At 59.4% G+C, this 23,123-nt stretch overlaps 2 protein-coding genes across 5 annotated transcripts in view; both read right to left on the bottom strand.

The window, feature by feature from the left end:
• Window positions 1-285: 285 nt before the first annotated feature.
• LRRC71 (leucine rich repeat containing 71) lies at window positions 286-10,840 on the bottom strand. Of its 3 annotated transcripts, XM_048828049.2 has the most exons (16): window positions 10,761-10,840; window positions 9,910-10,031; window positions 9,343-9,465; window positions 7,876-8,016; window positions 7,282-7,357; window positions 6,697-6,771; window positions 6,187-6,255; window positions 5,561-5,720; window positions 4,900-4,983; window positions 3,740-3,829; window positions 3,210-3,323; window positions 2,554-2,668; window positions 2,206-2,294; window positions 1,386-1,494; window positions 764-885; window positions 286-566 (listed from the first exon to the last, which is right to left on the bottom strand). In XM_048828049.2, the coding sequence occupies exons 2-16, from the start codon at window positions 10,010-10,012 to the stop codon at window positions 444-446; spliced, it is 1,593 nt and encodes a 530-aa protein (XP_048684006.1). In that variant the 5' UTR covers window positions 10,013-10,031; window positions 10,761-10,840; the 3' UTR covers window positions 286-443. The 3 variants fall into 3 exon arrangements, with proteins under 3 accessions (XP_048684006.1, XP_048684007.1, XP_048684005.1); XM_048828050.2 differs by lacking the exon at window positions 10,761-10,840 and having other exon boundaries at window positions 2,206-2,312; window positions 7,876-8,077; window positions 9,910-10,314; XM_048828048.2 differs by lacking the exon at window positions 10,761-10,840 and having other exon boundaries at window positions 2,206-2,312; window positions 9,910-10,308.
• A 2,639-nt stretch (window positions 10,841-13,479) lies between these two features.
• PEAR1 (platelet endothelial aggregation receptor 1) overlaps window positions 13,480-23,123 on the bottom strand; it is a 54,808-nt gene continuing 45,164 nt past the window's right edge. For both annotated transcript variants that reach the window (XM_048828673.2, XM_075122798.1), the window contains exons 12-23: window positions 22,663-22,826; window positions 21,890-21,992; window positions 20,742-20,888; window positions 19,963-20,091; window positions 19,472-19,600; window positions 19,259-19,387; window positions 18,009-18,224; window positions 17,601-17,713; window positions 16,409-16,529; window positions 15,562-15,624; window positions 14,614-14,817; window positions 13,480-14,167 (exon numbers count right to left, since the gene is read on the bottom strand). In XM_048828673.2, the coding sequence (XP_048684630.2) occupies window positions 14,007-14,167; window positions 14,614-14,817; window positions 15,562-15,624; window positions 16,409-16,529; window positions 17,601-17,713; window positions 18,009-18,224; window positions 19,259-19,387; window positions 19,472-19,600; window positions 19,963-20,091; window positions 20,742-20,888; window positions 21,890-21,992; window positions 22,663-22,826 (1,679 nt within the window). In that variant the 3' untranslated portion in view covers window positions 13,480-14,006. The remainder of the gene's footprint in view (window positions 14,168-14,613; window positions 14,818-15,561; window positions 15,625-16,408; window positions 16,530-17,600; window positions 17,714-18,008; window positions 18,225-19,258; window positions 19,388-19,471; window positions 19,601-19,962; window positions 20,092-20,741; window positions 20,889-21,889; window positions 21,993-22,662; window positions 22,827-23,123) is intronic.

Below are 23,123 nucleotides of genomic sequence, written 5' to 3' on the forward strand. Positions count from 1 at the left end.
GGAGAGGAGAGGTTAGCAAGTGTCCTGGGGGAGGACGGGGGCTCACCGCTCCAGCCAGCACAGCGCTCTTGGGACCATTCAGTTATGGGGTCACTGCCTCTGACCCTGGAGACCCAGGTAGGCCTTCCCTCAGAGCTTCCTCCCTGTTGCCACAGCCCCTGCGTGGATGGAGCCCTCCTGCGTGAGGAAGGGGCCCTGGCTGTGGAAAAAGAGCCTGAATTCCAGTGGGTGTAGAGGGCCCCAGCCCCCCACCCCTTGAAGTTAATGCTCCACCCCAGAGCAGGCTGTGTCAAAACTATTTAATGGGAGGCGGGAACGGTTACAGGCTGGGCTGGGTCAGAGGCGGAGGGGATCAGAAATCCCACACAAGGCTGCCCCAGCGCTCTCCAGGTCCATGGGACTCTTCTGCTCTCGAGCAAGTGGAGGCTTTTGCCCCTCCACCCCTAGCTGGGCACAGCCAGCTCCTCATCCGGCGCCTTGGACAGCTGGCTGTAGGTGGGGTCGCGCGGCAGCATCAGCTCCTGGAGCTTGGCAAAGGTCTTGCTGTCAGGAGGGAAGCGGTTTTTCTGAAAGGGCGGAAAGGGGGGTGGGTGAGTAAAGGGGGGGACTCGCTTCTGCTCCCATTCCAGCCCCCCCGCTCGTGGGGAATGCTCTACCTGCAGCTGTAAGCCCCGGCCCACACGGGGGCACAGTCATGAATGAACAAGGGCCCTGGGGCTGGATCCAGCTCCCTCCCACCGCCATGCAGGAGCGTGGTACTCACCCCCAGAGACAGCCGCAGCAGGCCCGTCTGCGACTTGACCCCAGCCGTGGACTTGCTGGCCTGCTGCTGGCTCTCCATGGCTGCCAGGAACGCTTTCAGGCCCTGCTCTGTGATCTGGTTCCCTTGGGGAGGGAAGATGCGGATCAGTGGCTAGTTTAAACCCCATCTCCTCTGGGGCCTAGGGTGGGGTTTGCCTGGGCCACTCCCTGGGACCTCAGCCAGGGCCTGCGCCCATTGAAGACACTGACCCAGCTGCTGTGGGGCAGAGGATCGGCACCTGGCTCTAGAAGCATGAGCGTCTCCTGCCTCTGCTGGGGATCAGGCCACCAGAGGGAGCCCAGGAGCTACACGGCACCGAGGTGAGTGACCAGGCTGGGCCGCATGGACAGAAGTGGAGAAGGGCGGGTGGTACTGAAGGAGCTCTGTGGATAGGGCCTGGCTCAGCACCAGGGGCTGCAGGCCCCACTCAGAAGGAAGGGCACACGCAAGTCTGGCAGAGGCTGCTGCATCTCCCACCCACTGCCACAGCTCCCAGCCTGGCTTGTTGGCCAAGGACAACATGGGGGACGCTTGCCCTGCCAGGCGAGGTGGTGCGTTTCCAGCCAGCCCTGGGCCAACGTACAGGTGAGGTTTAAGTTGATGAGCACACGGTTGCCTGGCAGGAAGACCTTCCCGTCGCGGTGCTCGGCCTGTTCCAGCAGTGGGTTCACGATCTCGGTGGGCTCCACCACCTGGGCACAGAGAACGTTTCACCTTCAGGCAGGTCCCAGAGCTGCCCCTGGGAGCAGCTCGGCAGGGCCCCCCCCTGCATTGGCACTGCCCAGGAGATGATGGGGGGCAGGGATCAGCCCATTGCTGGGTCTGATGTGGGGCAGGAGATAGGACGTTTTGGCTGGAATCCTCTTAGGTGCCTAAGGGAGTTGGGAGTACAGATCTCCTTGATTTTCCCTGGGCAGCAGGCTCATTACTCCTCCAAGCCCCTTTGAAAATCCCCAGCTTTCATGCTGAGCCAATGGTTCCACATCTTTTTATCCCAACGCAAGTCAGCCACCTCGGGGGCGGAACGGGGCAGTTGTTTGTACCATGCCCAGCCGGGTAGGAGTGGGAGTGAAGCCCACTGTATCCCCCCTGGCAGGGGCAGAATGGAACAACCTGTGCCGGAACTGAACCAAGAGCCATCACAGCAGCTCCAGCTGAAGGGGCAGTGACCCAGCCCAAGTTCCCAGGCCAGCAAGGCCCATAACGCAGCTCGGGCTGTAACTGAGACACTAGCCCTGGAGGTGACCAGGAACTCAACTCCGGATCTTAGCCCAGAGCCAGGCTTCTGCCCCACTAACCCAGTGCCTTGAGCCTGGCCTACGGGCAGCAGGGAGCACTGTGTATAGCAGTCCCTGGAGGAGATGCCAAGCATTGTACCCCGTGGTTGGCCAGGGCTCCCTCACCTCCAACTCTGGCAGCAGACTGCGCTTCTCCTTGGCGCCCGATTTGGTTCCTTTGCCTCGAACAACTTTTTGCTCCGGGGTGGAAACCACTAGAGGGAGGGACACACCTAGAGCTGGGTGAAACACTCACAAACCTGACCGAGCCTCTGCCACGCAGAGAGCTGCAAGCTGAGCCATGGGGGGCCCTCCCATGGGTCCTGCCTTGGAACCAACTGGCCAGGCGCCCGGCTCAGAGAGGGTCATTGCCTCCAGCCACCCCCCACTCTGGCACAGTTCACCATCTAGTTCCTTAGCCCATCTTTGGGGGTCCCTTGCACAAGGGACGGGGGGGTTAGAATTTCGACTCACTTTTCTTGGCTTGTTTAGCATCCTCCTTCTTTGCGGGCACAAAGGCTGGGCCGCCCACGACCCCACCGCCACCTGCAGTATTGGCCTGAGCTTTCTCCTCTTTCTTCAAAGGCTCCTGTAAGGAGAAGCACAGGCCTGAAGGGGGCGCTGGCAGGCAGGCTCGGCATCTCTTTAATATCTGTCTCTGTTTGCAAAGTCCCCATCAGGCTTGACCCCACTTCGCTTCTGGCCCAAGCATGTAAACCACCAGCCTTGCACACCCCCAGTCCCGCATGAACCCTGTTTGAAGGATGGAGGCACAGGAAAGCCCAAGGTCACCAAATGAACCCAGAGGCAGAGCTGGGAAAAGAACCCAGGAGTCCTGATCCCTAAGTCTCTGCTCTAGCCACGAGCTCACACTCCCGCTTCAGAAATGAAATGAGAACCCAGGAGTCCTGAGGGTCACTCCCTGGCTCCACGAGCCCCCTCCTTTTCCTTAACATTGCCATGCGCAAGTCCTGACCGCTGCGATCCCCCGATCCTTACAAAGAAGCGGATCTTTGGGAGCTGCTCGCTGTGGGGTTAACCCCTTGCTCCCAGGCAGGGTGGACACGCCTGGAGTCCCTGGGAAGGGCTGCGTGGAAACTGTCCTACTCGGTTCAGCCCACACCCCTCACCTTTTTCTTGGACCCGCTCTTGCTCTGTTTGGCTGACTGCAGCTTGTCGATGGTGGTGTTGCTGACGAGGCTGGAGGGACGCTCGCTGCTTTTGGCATCAGCATGTCTCAGAGGCTGGAACCCAGACCCAGAGGGATTTTAATAGAGATTCGGACACCACAGGCTGCTCTACATTTGCTACCTTTAGGACCCTAGGCAGCGCTAACTGTAGCAATTCCTAGCATGGGGGTGTCAGCTGGCTTAGAACCAGGGACTCTCAGACCTCTACAATGTGAGCTAAAGGAGTGATGCCACTAGGTGGCAGCAGTAGTAGGCTGTTATCCTCTAGGTGGCTCAGAAAGTAGAGGGGAATACAGCATTCTCCAGGGTAAATCTTGTTACCTCAGCGACCTGGTTCATGGAGCTCTGAGTTTATAGCAATGTTTGGCCGGCCGCTGTGGGAAAGAGGTCAGTCGCTAGCACTTCCCGCCCCTGAGGTGAATTGATCTGTCGCCCTCAGGTGGGCGCACATGGCCTGGCAGGAACCTTACCGACCGGGACCGCTCCTGGGATTCCTTCTCCAGTAAAAGTCGCCTCCTTTCCACGACTTCGGTGTGAGTTAAAGCGAAAGGTCCCAGAACCTGCCCCAAAGCAATGGGGGAGTCAGTGTTGCTCAGTCTCTCTTGGTCACAATAGCTTAACTCCCCCTCTTCCGACCCACAGAGGGGGCAGCCCGGGGCCTCGGCACCACTTCAATCCCCGTCACTTCTCTGACCACAGCCAAGCTCGCAGACGTTACAACGGCCTGAGCCAGAGAGGTGCTCGGTACCCACTGAGCATGCTCAGTCCCTCGGGATCGGGTCCCGAATTTCTGAGCTCAGGTCCTGCTCCCTCAAAGGGATGTGCTAGTACGTCCCTTTTCGGTCATTCATACCGGGGGGAAGAGGCTGGGAAGGACGACCAAATGGGAACGGGGCAGGGCAGCAGGGATTAGCCCTGGAACGTCCCGCTGCCGGGTCAGGGCCTGGTGCAGGTCAGGCCTGGCCTGCGTTAGAGGAGAGCTGCAGATGGGGAGAAGAGCTGCGCATCTGCTCTTTTGTGACGGATGAAGATGTCTTACACATTAGAAATTCAGCTCGTTTCTCTCCCTCGCAACCACTATGGAGAGCTGGGAATGCAGGAGACGGGAGGCGCTGTGCCAGGGAAGCCTGGTTAGCTGAGAGAGGGTTGGATTTTGATTCAGACTGATTCAAACTCTCTTTGTTAACATGCATTCAACTCAAAGGCCTTTTAATGGCTGGGAGAAAAACTCTTTAGTTAAAGAGCCACCACCCCTACCCCTTGGATGAGAGAGCTCTGGATCCACAACTCGGACTCCTCCATAGAGCCCTCCACCCCCACTAGATGTTCCTGATAAGAATGGCCAGCTAAGGTCAGACCAAAGGTCCATCTAGCCCAGTGTCCTGTCTTCCGACAGTGGCCAATGCCAGGTGCCCCAGGGGGAATGAACAGAACAGGGACTCATCAAGTGATCTATCCCCTGTCGCCCATTCCCAGCTTCTGGCAAACAGAGGCTAAGGACACCCTCCCTACCCAGCCTGGCTAATAGCTGCAAAGGGAGGGAGCAGTGGACACTGGGCCGGGCAAAGAATTTTTTAAAGGGTAAATCCATCCCCTGTACTGAAGAGCAAAGGCTTTTTCCTGGACGCACCTCTGCGAGCTTGAGTGTTCCCTGGTCTCCGATCTGATTGTGTGCCAGAGACAGGCACAGCAGAGAGCGATTCAACCGCAAGCCCTGGACAGACCCCGGGGGGCGGCGGTGGGACGCAGGCATGCAAGGAAAGGAAAAAAACCATCAGCTGTGAGCAGTGACAGCCCTGAACCCTCCATCCGGCTGGGCTGGCTTCCCTTCACCAACTCCTGCCGATGGCCCAGTTCCTGTGTCACAGGGGACTTCAGTCTCTCCATTGGCCCAACCCATCCTGCTGAGAGATCACCAGAGCTACGCAGCAGGTGGACTTTGAGTACTGGATCCAGCTAGACTGGATTGGCAGGAGAACATGCAAAGTTCCAGCCTGTAAAGTTCCATCTCTTCGGCTTCCCTTCACAGCCTCAGCTATTAAGGCTCCCCCAGCTGCCTGTTCCCGTCTACATGAGACAATTGGACTTAAACTGGTTTAAAAAATAACCTAGTGACAAGGCTAGGATTTGAAGCCAGGCCTCCAGGGAAGTGCCTTAACCACAAGGTCTCTGTCCCTCCCTACGTACCCAGATCTCCCTTGGCACAAGTTCCCAGGAGAGACTCCCCCTTCAGATGCTCTACGGATGCTCATGCCCCAACACAGCCAGTCGCTTTCTCTCTCACCCCTCACCTCTGCGATGTAGCCTGCTCCCAAGTCTGAGATGTGATTGAAGCTGAGGATCAGCGAGACCAAGCTCTTGTTGGAGGACTTCAGCGTGGAGAGGGCTTGGCCGATCAGCTTGGCGTCGGCATTGCCGATGTTGTTGTTTCTCAGTGACACGTGAGCCAGCCTGCAGGGGTGTTGGTAAGAGTTTCCAATCAGGTCTGGTTGGACTGTCCTGCTCCCTGGGAAGGGAAAGAGATGCCCTGGGAGTGGGGAGGGGACTCTCCAGGACAGAGCCTTGAAGTAGGCGGGAGCAATCCCAGGCCCGCTCGGCCTGCGGCGTGGAAGGGTAGGAGGCAAGGAATCCGCACACCATGCGCTGGACTCTGTGTGGGCACCTTGCCGATGGGCTGAGGGTTTTGTTTATGAGAGTCTGAGACAAAGCACCCCATCCCGTCCAGTGATCCTCAGCCCTCCTCCCCACTGGGACCTCCCTCCCAGGAGTATCCCCCAGGGTCCCACCCATCCCACCCAGAGCAGACACAGTGGTCTGAAATTTCCCTTCCCTCGCCCAACGCTGTATCTGCCCCAAGTATGGTTAACTAGCATGCACTCCCCAGGACTCCTGGGTCTTTGATTCGGAAGGAACTCACGTGCTCTCCTCTCCGATCAGCCTGTAGAAGGACCCCTCTGCTAACGGGTTCCCCTCCAGCGTTAGTGTCCTGTAGGGAAAAGCAGAAACTGACGAAGGTGCTAGAGAAGTCACTTGGCCTGCAGACATGCAGCCACCTCTGGAGTGGAACACAGCAGCTGCTTCACAGCGACAAAGAAACGCTACGTAACAGCCTGGAAGGGAAAGTGAAGAATGCTGTACACCACTGAAAAGGCAGGGGGAAATCTGAGGTAGGCAGCAGCCACCCCGCTAGGGCTTTGGGCAGGACAGTGGAGTTGGCGGTTCTGCTCTGGTACAGAGTGCCATGGGATCATCAATGAGCTTCACAAAGCACTGCCTTCAGGTCCCATCTCACTGGCTCCTTCAAGGATCGTTACGATCAAATTGAAAAAGAAATGGGGTCCCCTTTCTGAGATGGGAGCCAAGAGGGAAGCAGCTGCCTCCAGCACTGTCTGAGCGCCCCCATCCCCGCAGCTTAGCTCTCGCTTACTTGAGATTGGGGCAGTTTGGTAGGATAGCGATCAGAGAGAGGAGCGAGAGATCCGTCAGGCCGACCTTCCAGAGGCTGAAAGAAGAGAGACATGGTAGCCTTAGCAGCAGCATTAACTCAATAGGAGAGATCATAAAGCATTCTCGTCCCCAGATGGGGAAACTGAGGCACGGGGAGGGCAGAGGAGTTGCCCAAGGTCACAAAGTGAGTCAACGGCAGAGCCAGGCCTCAGAGGCCTATGCTCAAACCCCTTCACCAAGATCTGCTATTCAAAGCGAATGCAGGCGTTTCCCAGCACCCGAGTCCTGGCGTTCCAGAGCCCCCAAACCAGCTATTGGTTTTAAAGAGCTAGCAGGGCCCCAGATTGAGTCTCATTCCAGCATCCCAATTATCCAGTCAACTTGGAGGACACCAAGATCAGGATCTCAGAGAGGCAAGAGCCAATGCACTGGGAGGCAGCAAAACATGTCAGAGGGAGGCTTGGATACTGAGGGTTCAGAGAACTGAAATCCTGCTGTATTTCCTTGCCCGTCTCTGGGCCCTTTCAGGCAAACAGCTCCTGGCCCTGCCCAGCCCCTCACTCACTGAACAGCCTGCAGGTTGGCAAGGGCAGGCAGACACTTGCTGAAAACAGCCAGCATTCTCTCTTCGATTTTCCAGCCTGCCAGAGAGAAAGCAGATGGAGCTGGTTACGCAGAAGAGAAAACAGCCAGAATGCGATCCCTCACCCCTGCCCTCAACTGCCCTTGGCTCCCCGGCCAGCTTGGATGCCAGTTCGACATGGCACGGCTAGCTGGCTGGGCTCTGGTATGGCCTATGTTTTTTTTTTAAAAGGCTCCAGAGGCGATCGTGGCAATTACAAGCCTAACTTCAGTACCAGGCAAATTGGTTACAACTATGGAAACAGAATTAACAAACACAGAGACAAACGACTCTTGTGAAGGGCAATCATGCCTCACCAATCTATTAGAAGTCTTTGAGGGGGTCAACGAGCACGTGGACAAGGGGGATCCAGTGGATAGAGTTTATTTGGACTTTCAGAAAGCCTTTGACGAGAGAGGAGACGGGGGCAGTGCCCCGAAATACGGCCAGCGCCCGGTTTGAATCAGTCTCCCCCACCTCCCCCTTCCTGTTTTACAGTGCTGAGCGGGGCTATTCGGAGTGAGCTGAGCTCCTCACCTCGCAGGAAGATCTCACGGGTGCTCTTGGGGTCGTCATGCTCCAGCTCGGTCTGGATGCAGGGATGGAAGTAGGCGTACTTGCTCTGGATCTGGGTGAGGTTGGCTGGGACCTCCTTCTCGGCCAGTGTGTCGCTTTCCTCTGCCAGGCAGGGGGCCAATCTGTCACTCGGAGGCAAGGGCACCAAGCCCGAGGGAGACTTCTGCAGTGCCAGGTGAAGGCTCATGCAGGCCGCTGCCCTGTGTCAATCACTCCACGCTGCCCCACCATGGAGAGACCATCCCCTTCTAGCTGCATGAGCCTCTCTTCACTACACTCTGCCTTCACTAGGGCTGGGGAAGCTGGGAGACATGTTAAACCCATCTGGGGCTACATTTCCTTCCCAAACTATTTAACTAGAGCTTCCTGCCCCTGAAATGGGTGGGATTGAAACGGACACGCACAATCTCCTTGCGACAGTCCTCTGCAGCTCATATCCCAGATGCATCCTCCACCAGCAGAAACGGCCAGCATCCCCTAGGTGAAAGCTGTTTTAGCTCCGATTTCCCCAGTGCTTTGCCTCCAACTTGGCCAGCTCCCTCAGCCAGGCCACTCACCCCAACTGTAGCCAGGTCCCCCCAACTCAAACCTGGAGTCCACTTGTAGTTAGCAAGCTGGAGAGCACAGAGCTCAGCCTGCACGAACAATGAAGTGCACGACCCACTGATAAGCTGGGCCTCTTATTTCTTTGCCTTCTGGCATCTGAACTTCTAGAAGTTACGTTTCCCAGCTTTTCTCTGCAACACCAAGGGCTGGAAAGGCCTTGTTCTTTAAGTGAAAGCAGAGCTTCTCTAGAAAACAGAGAACTCTAGGAGCTGGGCCATTAAGAAAACACTGAATCCTGCAAGTCTTGAGCCCTGTTCTCAGCAAATAGTCTTTCCGCCTTGCAGAACCATCTAGGAAAGGCTCCCGGGGAAACCCCCTCCTCTGGACATCACACTTCATTGTTCAAGGCTGCTTGCAAGCAGGGAGGGCACGGGGCTTAGCCTGAAGGCTGGTGCACCAAGTGCAGGAAGGAGGTTACAAGGGTGGCTGCTCTCATCTGTCTCAGGCATTTGCCCCTTAGCAACCTATCAGAGAATAGCCAGAGCACAGCGTGTCCTAGCCCTAAGCCATGCCCATAGGGTGGCTAGAACACAACGTGCTCTGGCTATTGGCTAAACTGCCATGATGGGGGCTGGCATAGAGCAGGCCTGCCTGTACTAAGCCAGCTGGGGAGACCGTTACAAGTCTTGTAAAGACTTCAGTGCAGGGTCAAGGGAGCCACAGGGCAATGTGGTGTGGGGCCCCTTGCTGGTACAGAACCCCTTCCATTGCCCTCCTAAGTGCCGCCTCTTCTCTCCTAGCTCATGTGGGATGAATTCACAGCTGGGGTGAACAATACTCCCACCCTTTGCCTCACCGGGAATCCCCGGAGGCTCCACTCACCTGGCAGGAAGAGGTTACAGACAGATTGCAGCCTAACTGTGACCTTGGGGATTTTGGTGAGTCCGGCGCGGCAGCACAGCTCATTGAAATCCTGCTCCAGGAGGCCGGTGCACTGGTATTCCTCTGGGGAAAGAGCAGGGCAGGAGTCACTCCCTCCACACCACAGACACTCCAGAGCAGCTTTTGTGCTAACAGCATCTCAAAGCATCTTACTTCAGCCACGCAAGCTAGTCGCAGAGACTCTTCAGCGAGCACTGAAGTGGCTGTGTTTTAACAGCAACAACCACAAGAAGTGAAGAACATTGCAAGGGCAATTCAGTTAGCTTCAATGGGAGGACCCACATGCCTACAGTTTAAGCATCGCCTAGGTCGTTACAGGGTCAAGGCCAAAGTCCGCTAGGGCCAGATTTTCCAAAAGAACCCAGCTCCCAGGTAGACACCTGAATAAGGGCCAGATTTCCTGGCCCTGGCATTATATGAGCAGGACCCACTGCCCGACTCAGCCAGTTAGATTGAACCCCCTGGGTGGCGTCCTTGCCAGGGAACAGAGCAATCGGGGGTCATCACCTTCACCATGTTGGTCAGTCCTTTTAGCCGCGTTCTTTCCTTCCTCCTCAAGGCTCGCGCCAGCCACTTTATCCTTGGCCCCCCGGTCCCCTTTCTTCCCCATAGTTACGCTCTTCAGGGCACTGGAGGAAAACAAGACGGGCTCAGCTGGTAACACGTGGTCAGAGCCAAGAGCGCTGCCCTTTCGCCCCAATGGGCTTTTGTGTCTCCCCACAATTTATATTTCTGCTCCTTCATTCCTTTGCTCCCCGGGGCAAGAAACCCCACCCCATGGCCAGGGGGCTACGGCACTGGGCAGGGCTGGGGCTCGGAGCGGGTGGGCAAAGGGAGGATCCGTGGCACGTCAGGGCGGGGGCATGGCATTGGCACCTGCCCACAGAGATACAGGGCGAGAGCTGCTGCTGCAGGTGGTGGGCTACGGGAGGCGTTGGGGGAGTCCCAGCTGCGGTTTGGGGGGGGGGCGGGTCAGGGGGCCTAGCAGGGGACTCTCCAGGTAGGGGGAGGGAGGGGCCTAGCCTGAGGGGGGGTGGGGGCTGGCTGCGGGGAGTGTATGTGGGCCTGGCTGGGGGGGGGGGGGGGGTGTCCCTGGCTGCGGGGTGTGTACGGGGGCCTGGCTGTGGGGGGGGGGGTGTCCCTGGCTGCGGGGAGTGTATGTGGGCCTGGCTGGGGGGGGGGGGGGGGTGTCCCTGGCTGCGGGGTGTGTACGGGGGCCTGGCTGGGGGGGGGGGGGGTGTCCCTGGCTGCGGGGTGTGTACGGGGGCCTGGCCGGGGGGGGTCCCTAGCTGCGGTGGGAAGCGGGGGCGGGGGCCCTTGCCTGGGGGCGGGGGGGGGGGGGGTCCGCCTCGCCCCACCTGAGCCGGGGCGGCGGCGGCTCCGCTTGGGCCCCCCCTGCCGGGCCCCGCGCGGGTCCCCCTGGCAACGCGGGGGCGGGGCCCGGAGCGGGCGGGGGGCGGGGCTACAGGACGCTGCTGCGGGGGCCGGGAACCCCCGCCAACCTCCATCATGTGAAAGGGGGGGGGTCACCGTTGCCATGACAATGGGGGGGGTCCAGGTCACCATAGAAACCCCTGTGTGACTGGTGGAGCAGGGGCGTCCCCATGACCCCCCCCCCCCATCCCCGAACCTGGGCACGGCCAGCCCCGTTCCCATGGAAACGGGGGGGGGGTGTCCTGTCGCCCTTAAAACTGGGGTCACCACGGAAACCCCCGCGTGTGGGTGACGTCCGGCTGGAGGTTGGGGGGGGGGTCACGGCGCTGCGTGCCCACCCCGGGTTATCCCAGCCCCCTAGAAACGGGATTTCCCCCCCCACACACACTGTGGCGATAGAGGTGGGGGGGGGCTGTGGAAATCGGGGGTGGGGGTGCCCCATAGGGTGACCAGATGTCCTGATTTTACAGGGACAGTCCCCGATTTGTGGGTCTCTTTCTTATATGGGCTCCTATTCCCCCCCACACACACACCACCCCCACCCCCTGTCCCCATTGTTCGCATTTGCTGCCTGGTCCCCCCCGTGCAGCCCCCGGCCCTTTGAGCCTGGGAGTCCCCGCAGGCCCGGCCCCGCTGAGCAGGCCAGCCGGGCTGTACAGATGGCCTTGCTCTCCTGCCCACCCTTCCTCCCAAGCCCCCGCCTGGCGGGGTTGGCTCCAGCGCTTTCCCCTTTGTGCAGTGCTCCCGCCTGGGTGCGGAAAGTATCCGCGGGTGTAACAATCCGTGGTAGGTAGGCTACAGGGCAGGGCTGTTCTGTCCTCCTGCCGCAAGAGAAAAGGGTAAATTTCATCCCATTTTCTAATCGGGTTTAACTGCCCCCCACCCCACCCCACCCACAGTGAGTAAGAAATCCAGAGAGGCTTTCAGCGTGGATTGCAACTGCCGGGGTGATCTGGGACAATTCCCTTCGTGTCTCTCAGTCACCATCACCGTTAGCACCATTTTACAGATGGGGGAAACTGAGGCATAGAGACCTGAAGGCACACGTAGACCCCAGGAGTCCTGGTTCTGTGCTCTACCTGCTGGGCAAGACTGTCTCCCTTTTACCACTTTAAAGATCAGTGGTGGACTTAATGCAGGATTTAGAGGCAGTGATATCACCACAATGAGAAAAACGTATGTGCTACCTCCCCTGCTCATCATGGTGGTTTCCCTACGTTCACAGGATGGGCTTGTGGTTAAGGCACCGTACGTGGACTCAGGTGATCTGAGCTCTATTCCTAGGGTATGTGAGCCGTGGTAAGCCACTTCACTGCTCAGTGCCTCAGTTTCCCTATTTGTGCAATGGAGATAATCTTTTCTTTGTCTATTTGGAGTGTCAGCTCTTCGAGGTAGGGACTATCTCTCAGTCTCTACCTATAATGCCTAGCAAAACGGGTCTCCACTTTTGGTTAGGGCCTCTAGTTGTTACTGGAACCAAAATAATAATCCCTCTCACGCCCCCCTGCAGCCCATGCAAGAGCATCCCCTCCTCCCCAAAGGGTAACATTTGGGAGTTCAGTGTCTTTGCTCACCCCAGCTCCTGTTTAATCTCATGGCCGTACCCTGACTATAAGCCTATGGGGTGATGTTAGCAGTTGGGTGGAGGCTGAGCCAAAAACTAGACAGTTGCATAGTTAAAAAACAAAACACAAACATCTTTATTTACATGCACACTGGAGCTGTATCAATTGGGCTACAGATCCCAGCTCTCCCCCAGAGCAGAAAGGGAAGGAAACCCAGCTATGTCCCTTAGGCCAAGTTGAGCCTGCTGGGCTAGTCTGCTCTACCTGGAGGTGTCATAAACCAAGACCATGTGCAGAGAGACTCCAGCCCTGGAGCTCAGCCCTGGCCTCTGTCACCTGAGCCAAGGAGGAGCTCCCATTGCTGCAGGTAAGTAAAGTAGCAGGCTGTTACAGCTGCTGGGGCCGGCTGCTAGGGGGAGACACCTTAGGCCGGTATATTGCACAAGGTGGGGGTGGTATGCCGTGATGGGAAGGGGTGTGCTGAACCCTCAGCAGCTTCACAGTGGTGGGACTGTTGTGGGGGGGGGGGGGGCTGAATGGTGGGGAAGCTTGGATTCAGAGCTACCAACTTCCCCTAACAGCGCAAACATCCTCTACGGCCCATCTCCAGTGGGGCTGGTGGCGGGATGAAATGAGGCAGGTGTTCGGAAGCTGAGTCTAGATGCAAAGCGAGACCGAGCCAAAAGCCCAGATCCAGTCCCCCTCCACAGGCTGGAATCCGGATTGGGAGCCGAATTCGGTGGCGTCTCACTTCCCAGCCATGTCTCTCCTGGGGCTGCAGCAGGGCTGGTCTTGGGGTGTTTAGTCTGTGTCAGCAGGGCGCAGTGGTCCAGCGTCTGCAGCTGCCCTGCTGGGTTATCAGTCCCTTTGTGGGGGCTCACTGGAACACCTGCCGTTCCGCACCCCAGCACTGTGGTGTCCCGTTCACATCAGCTCCACCGAGGCAGGCTTCTCCTCAGATCAGTCCTCCCCCTAGTGCAAAGCCGTGCCCTTGGGGCAGAACACGCCTGCCGATGGCTTGACTGGGGACCCCACCCTGAAGACAAACACCGAGGGGGGGTGGGGTGAACATGGTGGGGCGAACATGGTGGGGCAAGTGGGATGCCGCAGCTGAGGCACGAGCAACACGATTTTGCAATGTGCCCCCATTCCAACACCACCCCACCAAGATCCACATCCCTGCTGCATGGGGGAGGCTCAGGATCCAGATGTGGGTGGGTGAGATTCTGTGGCCTGCGTTGTGCAGGAGGTCAGACTAGACAATCAAAATGGTCCCTTCTGATCTTAAAGTCTATGATTCTACGTGAACGTCACAGACTCTGAATCCTCACCTGGGGGAAGGCGATGAGCTATATTCAACCCCAAGCGGCTGGGTCAAGGGGTCTGACTCCCCCCTTCCCTAGTCCTTAGCAGCTGTTGCATTGTACAAGCAAAGTCAGAGGCTGTGGGTGAATCCGGGGGGTGCTGGTAAATGGCCATCCACGGTCCTGCCATGGCTCTCCACCTGGTGGGATTCGGAGCTAGTCCTCCAACTTTCCCTGGGAAGGGTGGTCAGAGAGGATGGGGAGGATGGACGAACAGAGAGAGACAGCGCCCTGTGGCTCCTCACCGGTCCTGCCTCCGGAGTGGCGGGGATGGGGGGTAGTGCCGGACCGGTGGCATGTCGTAGTGACTGGGGATGTGACTGTTCTTGGGGGAGTCGTAGTGGTTGGGGGCGACGCTGGGGGCTGCTGGAGAGACACCTTCTGCCCCCGGGGGGCAACTCTCTAGAAGGAGGAGAAGAGGAAAGACAAGGGCATTACCAAAGGCATCTGTGAAAGTGTCTCAGGACGGGCTTGTGGTTAAGGACTTGGGAGATCAGGGATCGATTCCAAACTCTGCCACAGACTCCCTGAGTGACCCCGGGCCAGTCACTTTACTGGTCTGGGCCTTGACTCCCCATCTGTAAAATGGAGATAAGGACCCTTCCTTTCTCCCATGCTGCATCTATTTTAAACCGTGAGCTCTTTGGGGCAGGGACTGGCTCTCACTTTGTGGGTTTGTGCAGCGCCCAGCACGATGGGGCCCCGATCTCGATGAGGGTGGCCTCTGAAATGCAAAAGCCTGGCAGTGGACAAGTACCCCCTTCCCATGTGCCATTCAGTCTCTGGCATCACTGCAAAGTGAACGGGACTGGAGGGGTCCCGCAGTCCGTCACGGTGCCGAACTCTACCTTCTGCCCTGGAGCCGGCAGCTGGCTCCTCAAAGAGCCCGATCTCAGCGTAGGACATTTCTCGCTTCACAGGGGACTTCATCTCCATGTAGCTGCCCTCCGAGGGCTTGGCCATGAGCTCGGGTAGGTCCTTGATGGTGGCATAGGGGTTCTCACTGTTCAGCGAGCTGTTGCTGGCGCGTAGAGCCTCCTCCTTGATGTAGTCTGGAGGGTGGGTGGAAGGATGGCAAAGGGAGGGTGGGTGAATACAGGAAGTGGGAGAAGCCGGGGGGCTGGGACGCCAGTTTAGCCTGGAGGAGACGAGTTTGCTGGGCCTGTCTAGCTCCAGGCACATGGGCCGCAATCAGTGCTAACTGGGCCCCTCGTCGGCAGCCTCAGCAAAGAGGCCTAGGGCTGGACGGGGCCCTACGCACCAAGCTCCCCTCTTGCCCCCAGGGCGTCCCACCTGGGCAGCATGTGCAGGGGAGGGAGCTTGTCCAGGCTGGAGCTGCTCTGGGGATACACAGAGCTTCTCCAAAGCCAGCCCAGCTTCCTCGCACCCTGTTGAGCTCCCTGCCCCACTCCCACAGCACCCCCTAGTGCCGCACTGCAACATGGGGGTCAGTGCTACAGTAAGCACGACTCCTCCCCCTCCCGCTCCTCCCAGACCCCACCCCAGGAAAATGAGGCCATCGGCCTGAGCCGAGAGCATCTGGGGGAGGGGGAGCTCAGTGGTTTGAGCATTGGCCTGCTAAACCCAGGGTTGCGAGTTCAATCCTTGAGGGGGCCATTTAGGGATCTGGGGTAAAAATTGGGGGTTGGTCCTGCTTCGAGCAGGGGGTTGGACTAGGTGACCTCCTGAGGTCCCTTCCAACCCTGATACTCTGCGATCGAGAAGCCCGCAGGACCCCCTGTCCTGTGCGCCGGGGCCCCTGGAAGCCACCCCCCAGAGGGAGCCGCTGTGCTCACCATTGCTGTAGTACTTCCCCAGGCCATTGCTGTAGCTGTAGCTGAGGTCCATGGGGCCGCCCCCTGCACACGGAGGGAGACTGTGAGGCTGCTGGACACCGTCAGACCCTGGGGGTCCCCCCCTAGCTCCCCAGCCTGCACGGCCCTCCTTTAGCTACAGGGGGGCTCCCTTCACGAGGCTGGGGTCTGTGTCCGCCCCCACAGCAGAGACGGGGGGAGGTCGTGAGAAATGGGGAGACTGACTAGAAACTAGATGAAGGCAGCTCCCAGCCAAGGAAGGGTCTCCCCATGCAGCATCCAGGGAAGCCCCCCCCAAGGGCCCTGGCTGCTTTTCTCCCCACCAGCTTGGGGGTGGGGAGGGCAGTTTTGCCCTGGTTTGGGGATGAAATTTATAGGGCTCCGACCAAGACTGGCCGTTTGAGCTGAAATGGACCCAGGAGTCCCAGCTCCCCTTCTCCCGCTCTAATCCAGAGAGCTCGCTCCACTCCCAGAGCCAATAGAACCCAGGAGTCCTGAAGGGCCCCCCCTGCATCTCCTTCCCTAACTTCTAGGCACCACTCCCCTTCCTGAGCCAAGACTAGAACCCAGGAGTACTGAGCCCCACCCCCCACTTCCCAGTCTCCTTCTCTAACTACTAGGCATCACTCCCTTCCTAGAGATGGGAAAAGAACCCAGGAGTTCTGAGCTCCCCCATCTTCCAACTCCTAACCCCACTCACCTTCCAGCACTGGGAGTAGAAGCCATGGCCCCACCCTGTCCTGACCCCTAGACCCCACTTCCTCTCCCCACACCGTCTCCTAAAGCCCAGCCCTGCTCAGAGCTGGTGAGCCTTCGCCTCCCACCTTACCCCGCTCGCGATGCTTCAGCCCTGGCGCCCCGTGGTGCTTCCAGTCGGCAGGCAGCGAGGCGTTACAGTCCGGCCCGTAGGCCACGGTCTTTATGCTGGAGAAGTGCTGGCTGCAGGGCACCTGTGGCCGAAATAAGGGGCGGAAATCAGCAGCATCCTACCGCCCTCTGCCCACGGGGTCCAGCTCGGCAGAGACAGGCAGCCAGCCGCCCCTTTGCCAGGCCAGGATTTTGGGAACCACAGGGTCTGTGTGTGTCCATGAAGAACCCCTTCGTTCTGGAGTGGCCCAGAGTTCAGATTGAGACAAGCACTCGCATTAAGAGCGGATGTTTCGAAGCACTCTAAAATCCCTGCACATACTCAGATGGTCTCGAAACCTGCTGTGCCCCATGGCACCCTGGGGTGGGGCGAGTGGGGCAAATTTGGGGTCATTTGACCCACGGGTTCCAGAGATACAGCACCCAGTATAAAGGGTTGGTCTCTACATTTGGCCTGTTCTCATCCCTTAGTTGTTTGGACACCCCTGGGGTTCAGACTACAGGACTACTCGGGCCCAGTACCTGGCTCTGGGCTGGGGAAGAGACGGTTCAGCAGTTACTAGAGGGTCTGTCTGGCTCTCTGAACCAGCACAGGCTGGGAAACACAGGCCAGAAAAAGGGATTTGCACAGACTTGGGGCACCCAGCATCCGGGGCGCTGCCGGGGGGCCACCAACCTGATGGCTTAGCGCAGGGGTGGGCAAACTCTTTGGCCCAAGGGCCACATCTGGGTATGGAAATTGTATGGTGGGCCCTGAATGCTCACAAAACTGGGGGTTGGGGCCAGAAATGAGGAGTACAGGATGTGGGAGGGGGCTCGGGGCTGGGGCAGGGGTGTGGACAGGGGTTCAGGTTCCGGCTGGGGGTGCAGGCTCTGGGCTGGGGGTGCAGGAGGGTGCTCCAGGCTGGGACCAAGGGGTTCAGAGGGCAGGAGAGGGATCAGGGCTGGGGCAGGGGGTCGGGGCGTGGGGAGGGGGTCAGAGGTGCAACTATTTTTGCGGCAAATACCCAGCCCAGCCCAGCCCCGGAGAGACTCTACAGACAAGCTGTCTCCTCTCTGCCCGTCCCCAAGGGGCTCCGTGCCTCGAGGCTCCAGAGAACAAAAAAGGCTGGGAACTTCCCCGGAGCAGTGTCACCCTGAGGGCTGGGGCTTACCTTGAGGGAGCTCGCCCTGTCCTGGCTGTTGGGGGCGGGGGAGGTCGGCACGCACCGCGACAGGGTGTGGTAGCTTGGATTGGAGTAGTAATGGGTGTAGCTGGGTGGGACGTCTGGACAGACACAAAGGGACAGACAGAGTTAGGCCAAAGTCTCTGGGAGTCCTGTCCACTAGCTGTCCCCAGGGGCTGCGCAGCGCCGGGTGCCTGTCCCCACCCTGTGCCGGGCTCCGGCTGGATTCCCCTCGCGAAGCCCAGGGCGGCTGGGATCGGTACTTAGGTGGGAGACTTTCCCCGAGAGCGGGCTGGGGGACTCCGAGCTTAGTGTCCTCGGAGGTGCCGTGCTAGCGGGAGCAGGGGGGTGACTGCGAGAGCAGAGCCCCCGTTACTGAGAGCGCCGCGCCCTCACCTGGCACCGCGTACTCCGAGCTGTCCGTCCGCCCCGTGGTGTAGGCCACGGCCAGGTGCCTGTTCGCTTTGCCCTTCTGCCAGTGCCGGTAGCACAGGAAAAACGCCAGCAGCGCCAGAAGCAGGATCACCAGGACGATGATGCCAATGATCGCCCCCAGGGAGCTGTACCCCATCGGCACCGCTGGCACCATGGTGAAGGGGTGCTCGGGGCTCCCTGCACGCCCGGAGGAATAATTAGATCTTCTGCCCAGATCTGGGGACAGAACCCAGGAGTCCTAGCTCCCAGCCCCGCCCCCCCGCTCTAACTACTAGACCCTGCTCCCCTCCCGGAGCTGGGGACAGAACCCAGGCGTCCTGGCTCCCAGCCCCCTGCCTGGTCTCACTCACATTTCTCACACTGGGCCCCGCTCCTGCCCGGCTCACACTGGCAGTTCCCTGTCACGTGGTGACAGGTGGAGTTGTGGAGACACTCGCAGACCTGGAGGCACCTGGGTCCAAAGGTGCCGGGGGGACACTCTGCCAGGGGCGCACAAGGGCCAAGGTTAGAATCCGTGGGGGGAAGGGGACTGGGAGGCAGGGGCATTTACACAGGATGGCTCTGGGCAAGAGGAAGGGGCAGGCCAGTCCCAGGGAGCGGCTTGGAGCCATACAGCTCCGCATCCCCCCTCCTGATTGCTGGAGGAGACCAATGGTCCGTATAACCCAATATTAGAGCTGGTTGGGAAATAATCGGTGTTCCAGCAAAACGTTTCGATGAACGACAAACAAAATGTTTTGGTCAAAATTTTTTTCTTCCAAGTTTCCAGGTTTTCATCCAAAACCTTAAAACCCAAAACTCTGTGGCTCAAAAGTTATAGTTTTTTGAGTGTCAACAGTCAGAAACAAAGTGGAAAATATTCGGAGTTTTGGCCAACATTTTAGGGGGGGTTCAGTTGCCAAAAACCCAATTTTTTTTCCAGATTTCTGTTCTTCCAACGAAAGCCGGAAAATTTAACCAGAATCGGACATTCCCCGGGGAAATTTCTGTTTTAACCCAAAAGGCTGGGGGGGTGGGGGGGTTGTGTCAAAAAACTTGTCAATCCACTTCCCTCAAGACCCGCCCAGAAGTCCTGTGTGGGTGCAATGCTCCCCTCTGCCAGCAGTGGGCGCTGCAGGTGGCTCCCCAATGCAGTCTTGGGGCCGTCATACAGCCCTGTGCATTCCCCGGGGTTTTCCTCTGGCTCGGCCAGGGCGGGCTCCGCGGCTTACTGGTTTCACAGTGGGTGCCGGTGTACCCAGAGGGGCACAGACATCTCCCGGTCACTGGGTCGCACTGAGCCTCGTCCTGGCACTGGCATGCCTGGGCACAGTTCTCCCCATAGCGCCCCAGGGGGCAGCCTACAGAGAAGAAACCAAGCGGGTGAGGTCTGTATGGGAAAGGAGAAGTGTGATGCCCGGGCCCCCGCCCGGCACAGTCCGTACCTTCCGAGCAGCGTCTGCCGGTCAAGCCGGCCGGACAAGAGCAGGTCCCATCCACGGTGTTGCACTGGCCTCCGTTTGGGCACCGGCAGGTATGGCTGCAGGCCTCTCCCCACGTGCCGGGCGGGCAGGCTGTGGAGGAGGGGAGACGTCCGTCAGTCCCACTACGCACCTGGCTCTGGAAGCTGCTCTCCCCAAACGAGCTACTGAGTGTATGTGTGTGAGATCCCGTCGCCCCCTGGTGGCTGCCCAAAGAAAGGATAAGAGTCCTACTTCTGCTACTGGCTGAACGAGATCTCCGTTAGCTCAAATGGCAGAGGCCTAAATTTTGGGGGCTGACAGAGCCTCCAGGCCCCCCAGATCATAGTCCTGGTGAGCCTATTGTGTCCAGATTCCCTATAACCCCTACAAGTGGCTACCCACCCGCAACTTATTCCCCGTTGACCTGTGCTGCCCGTGAGTTGGGGCGCCCCCCGGCAGTGGATGTGACTCACGCTGTGAGCAGTCGCTGCCTGTCCACCCGGGGAAGCAGTCGCAGGAGCCATCCACAAGGTGGCAGGTGGAGTGGTTGGAGCAACGGCAGGACATCGCGCACTTCTTGCCGTAACGCCCGGGCTGGCAGGCTGCGGCAAGGGAAGAAGAAATGGAAGGGGTGTGGAGGCGAGTCACGTACCAGCCCTAACCCGGCCCGGTCAGACGGCTGCTCATGTGAAACGAGTTTGCTGGGTCTTAGCCCAGATCCTGACAGGGACCAGGCAAAGCCACCCAATCAGTGCTGACCGACCCCGTTGATGCGCAGCCTCAGCAGAAGGACCCAGACAGGCCCATGGAGACAGAACTCCTTGCTGCCCGCTAGAGGGAACAGGTCACGGGGACACACGGGCTGGTGTGTTCTCATGTGGATTTCTTATTGGGGGTTTGCCCCCGACATGTATCCATCTCCCCGAACCCTGGCCAGCTCCACTGGGGGCCTGGGATGCCCGTGCAATGGCCTCTGACCCTGCACCCGAACCAGCCCTTGGGGTGGGTGGGGGGGGCAGGCTCGAAAGGAGGATGCCAGTGCCAACTCGCAGGCTGGTCCCACCTGGGGTTTGCGCAATGGACTTTGCTCTGCTCTGGCACTGGACGGAGCCAGGCGCTCGCCCTGCCAGGACAGGACAGCTCCCCCAGGGCTGGGCAATGCAGGAGCAGGACCCCCTTGACCCCCCCCCACACACACACACACCCCAGCCCGCTGGCTCCAAGCGTCATCCTCAGTCGGCACGGCACTTACGGCGCTGGCAGGCGGGGCCGCGGTACCCGGGCGTGCAGCTGCAGCTCCCATCCTCCGAGGAGCAGGCAGCTCCGTTCTTGCAGACGCAAGGCTGGCTGCAGTTCCGCCCCCAGAAGCCGTCGTCACAGACCAGGTTGCAGCGGGGCCCTGGGGTGGCAAGGAAAGGAACAGGGTGCTCTTAGTGGGGACCCCTCCTCACCAGGCAGCTGGGGGGGGGGGCAGACAGGTCCCAGCGCCAACCCAGTCACCTGCGTGGAGAAATAAAACTTCTCGCATCCCAGGTGGTCAGGGATGCCAGTGTCACTGTCCACAGCTTCCCTGTCGGTCGAGTGAGTCACCGCACAGCTCCCTGCAGGCCCTACGGTCTCCCAGCCCAGCGCTGACCCAGAAACTGCCCTCTTTGAGGCTGCGCTCCCATCACTCAGACTGCAGTTAGCTCCTTATAACTCCGGCGCAGCCCCCGACTCGAGTCTCGTCCACACACACACGAACCCTTCGCGCCAGTGAGGGCAGGTTCTTAAGTTGAACTGGCCGGCCCGTCAGCTGGCACCAGCTGGCATGGCTCGAGTCCTGCTATTCCCCCAAAGCTTGCCGGAATTCCCGCTGGGCCACGTGTCCCTGCCATCTGGCTGCGAAGGAAACCTTGCGAACTTGAGCCAAGTGTAACCTGCAGGGAGGACGGCTTGGAGAGGTGTGAACCGCCCTCCTTCCCCTCAGGGAGGAGTTCTTGCCGGGGAGTTTGCTAAGACCGGAGCAGGAGCCAGTCTGGCTCTCTTTGGTGCCCTGCGGGGGCGGCGATCGGGCAAGCACCATCACTTTATTTTGACCTCGGTCCAGGAGGTGCCCCACTGAGTCCAGCCACGCCCCCCTAAAGGGGAACGGACCTCACACCGATATATCCTGGACCTCTGCACAATTCACTGTGAGCTGTGCCTCCTTCAGGCGTGTCAAGTCCTGTGGGAGGAGCTTATGTTGTGGGTGGAGCCTGGAAGAGTACCGCCCCCTTCCTTCCCTGAACTAGCCATGCTCATAAGAGCTGTGTGTTGAGCTGGCAGGGATGCCAAGGGGCTCCCTGGATGCCATCATGGACAGAGACAGAGTCCTCCCGTCCCCTCCCCAGATCCCTGCCTCCCACCGGGCCCCCTCACCTGTCCATCCCGGCAGGCAGTGGCAATGTCCCGTGACGGGGGAGCAGCCGTCCGCGTGGCTGCAGTCACAGAGACTGCTGCAGCCGGGTCCGTAGGCACCGTTCTGTTAGCGAGAGGGGGATGCAACCGGGAGTCAGTGGCACTGGGATGGGATTGGGGTGGGTGATTTTAACCCAGAGCCCTTCCTGGTCCCATCCCACTGGGGCATGGGTCCAACCCCACCACAAGCCTCCCCGGTCTGACCTCCACCCCCGCCCTGCTGGTGCACACAATCTAACCCATTCCCACTCCGCCCCGCCGGTGCCCACGGTCTAACCCTAGCCTCCCCTGCTCCACAAAAAGCACATGGTCTAATCCATAACCCCACTCCCAAACCAGCCCCCTCTCCATCGCCATTAAATCACCCAGCCCCTTTCCCAGGCTGGGCCAGCAAGTGACTTTCCCAATCAATTTGTTAGCCCATTGTTGCAATTATTTTGTCCAGTGGGACAATCACAGACAGCCGAGATCCCGGCTCACGTGCGGGCACTGAGTGGGCAGCGGGCACCGTTAGAAGCACCCGGCATCCCATCTTGCCAGCCGCTGGCTGGACCTTGCTCTGCATGGGGTGCATGGCAGCACCTGGGGGGTGGCCCAGGGCTTGATGCAAAGATCATGGAAATGGGCAGCAATGGACGTAGGATCAGGTCCTTCCATGTCAGCTGGGATGGCCATAAAGGGCGCAGAGGCTCCCGGGAGCGGGAAGCGGCTGGTCCAAGGGGGTGGGAACATACCGCGCATGGCTCCTGGCACCTGCTGCCATGCCAGCCCGCACCGCAGGAGCACAGCCCGCTGACAGGGCTGCAGGAGGCACCGTTGGCGCACCGGCAGGTCTCGTTGCACCCAAGACCCCAGGTGCCGGCGGGGCAGAGGCTGGAACAATCCCCTCCGTGCCAACCTGCAGAGGGGAGGAGAAGGGCGGAGAGGTTGGCAGGCGGATCGACGGGAACTTGGAATCGGAGCGCTTGGGAAATGCAGGCAGCTCAACGGGTGGAGAAGTAGGGCAGCATGGGGGCAATGCCGTGCCCAGTCAATAGCCCCTATGGGGGCTATATTGTCCCACAGCCAGATGTGTCCAGGTATTAGAGGAGAGCGAAGGAACCTGGAAGGAACCTGCTCTCAGCCATGGCTCCAGCCTGAGGGTGTCTGGCACCACTCACATCTGGGCGCCCCACCTCGCGGCTGGGTGCCGTGG

This window comes from Caretta caretta, chromosome 24, assembly GCF_965140235.1.
Source record: "Caretta caretta isolate rCarCar2 chromosome 24, rCarCar1.hap1, whole genome shotgun sequence".
In the NCBI taxonomy this organism is placed as follows: Eukaryota; Metazoa; Chordata; order Testudines; family Cheloniidae; genus Caretta; species Caretta caretta.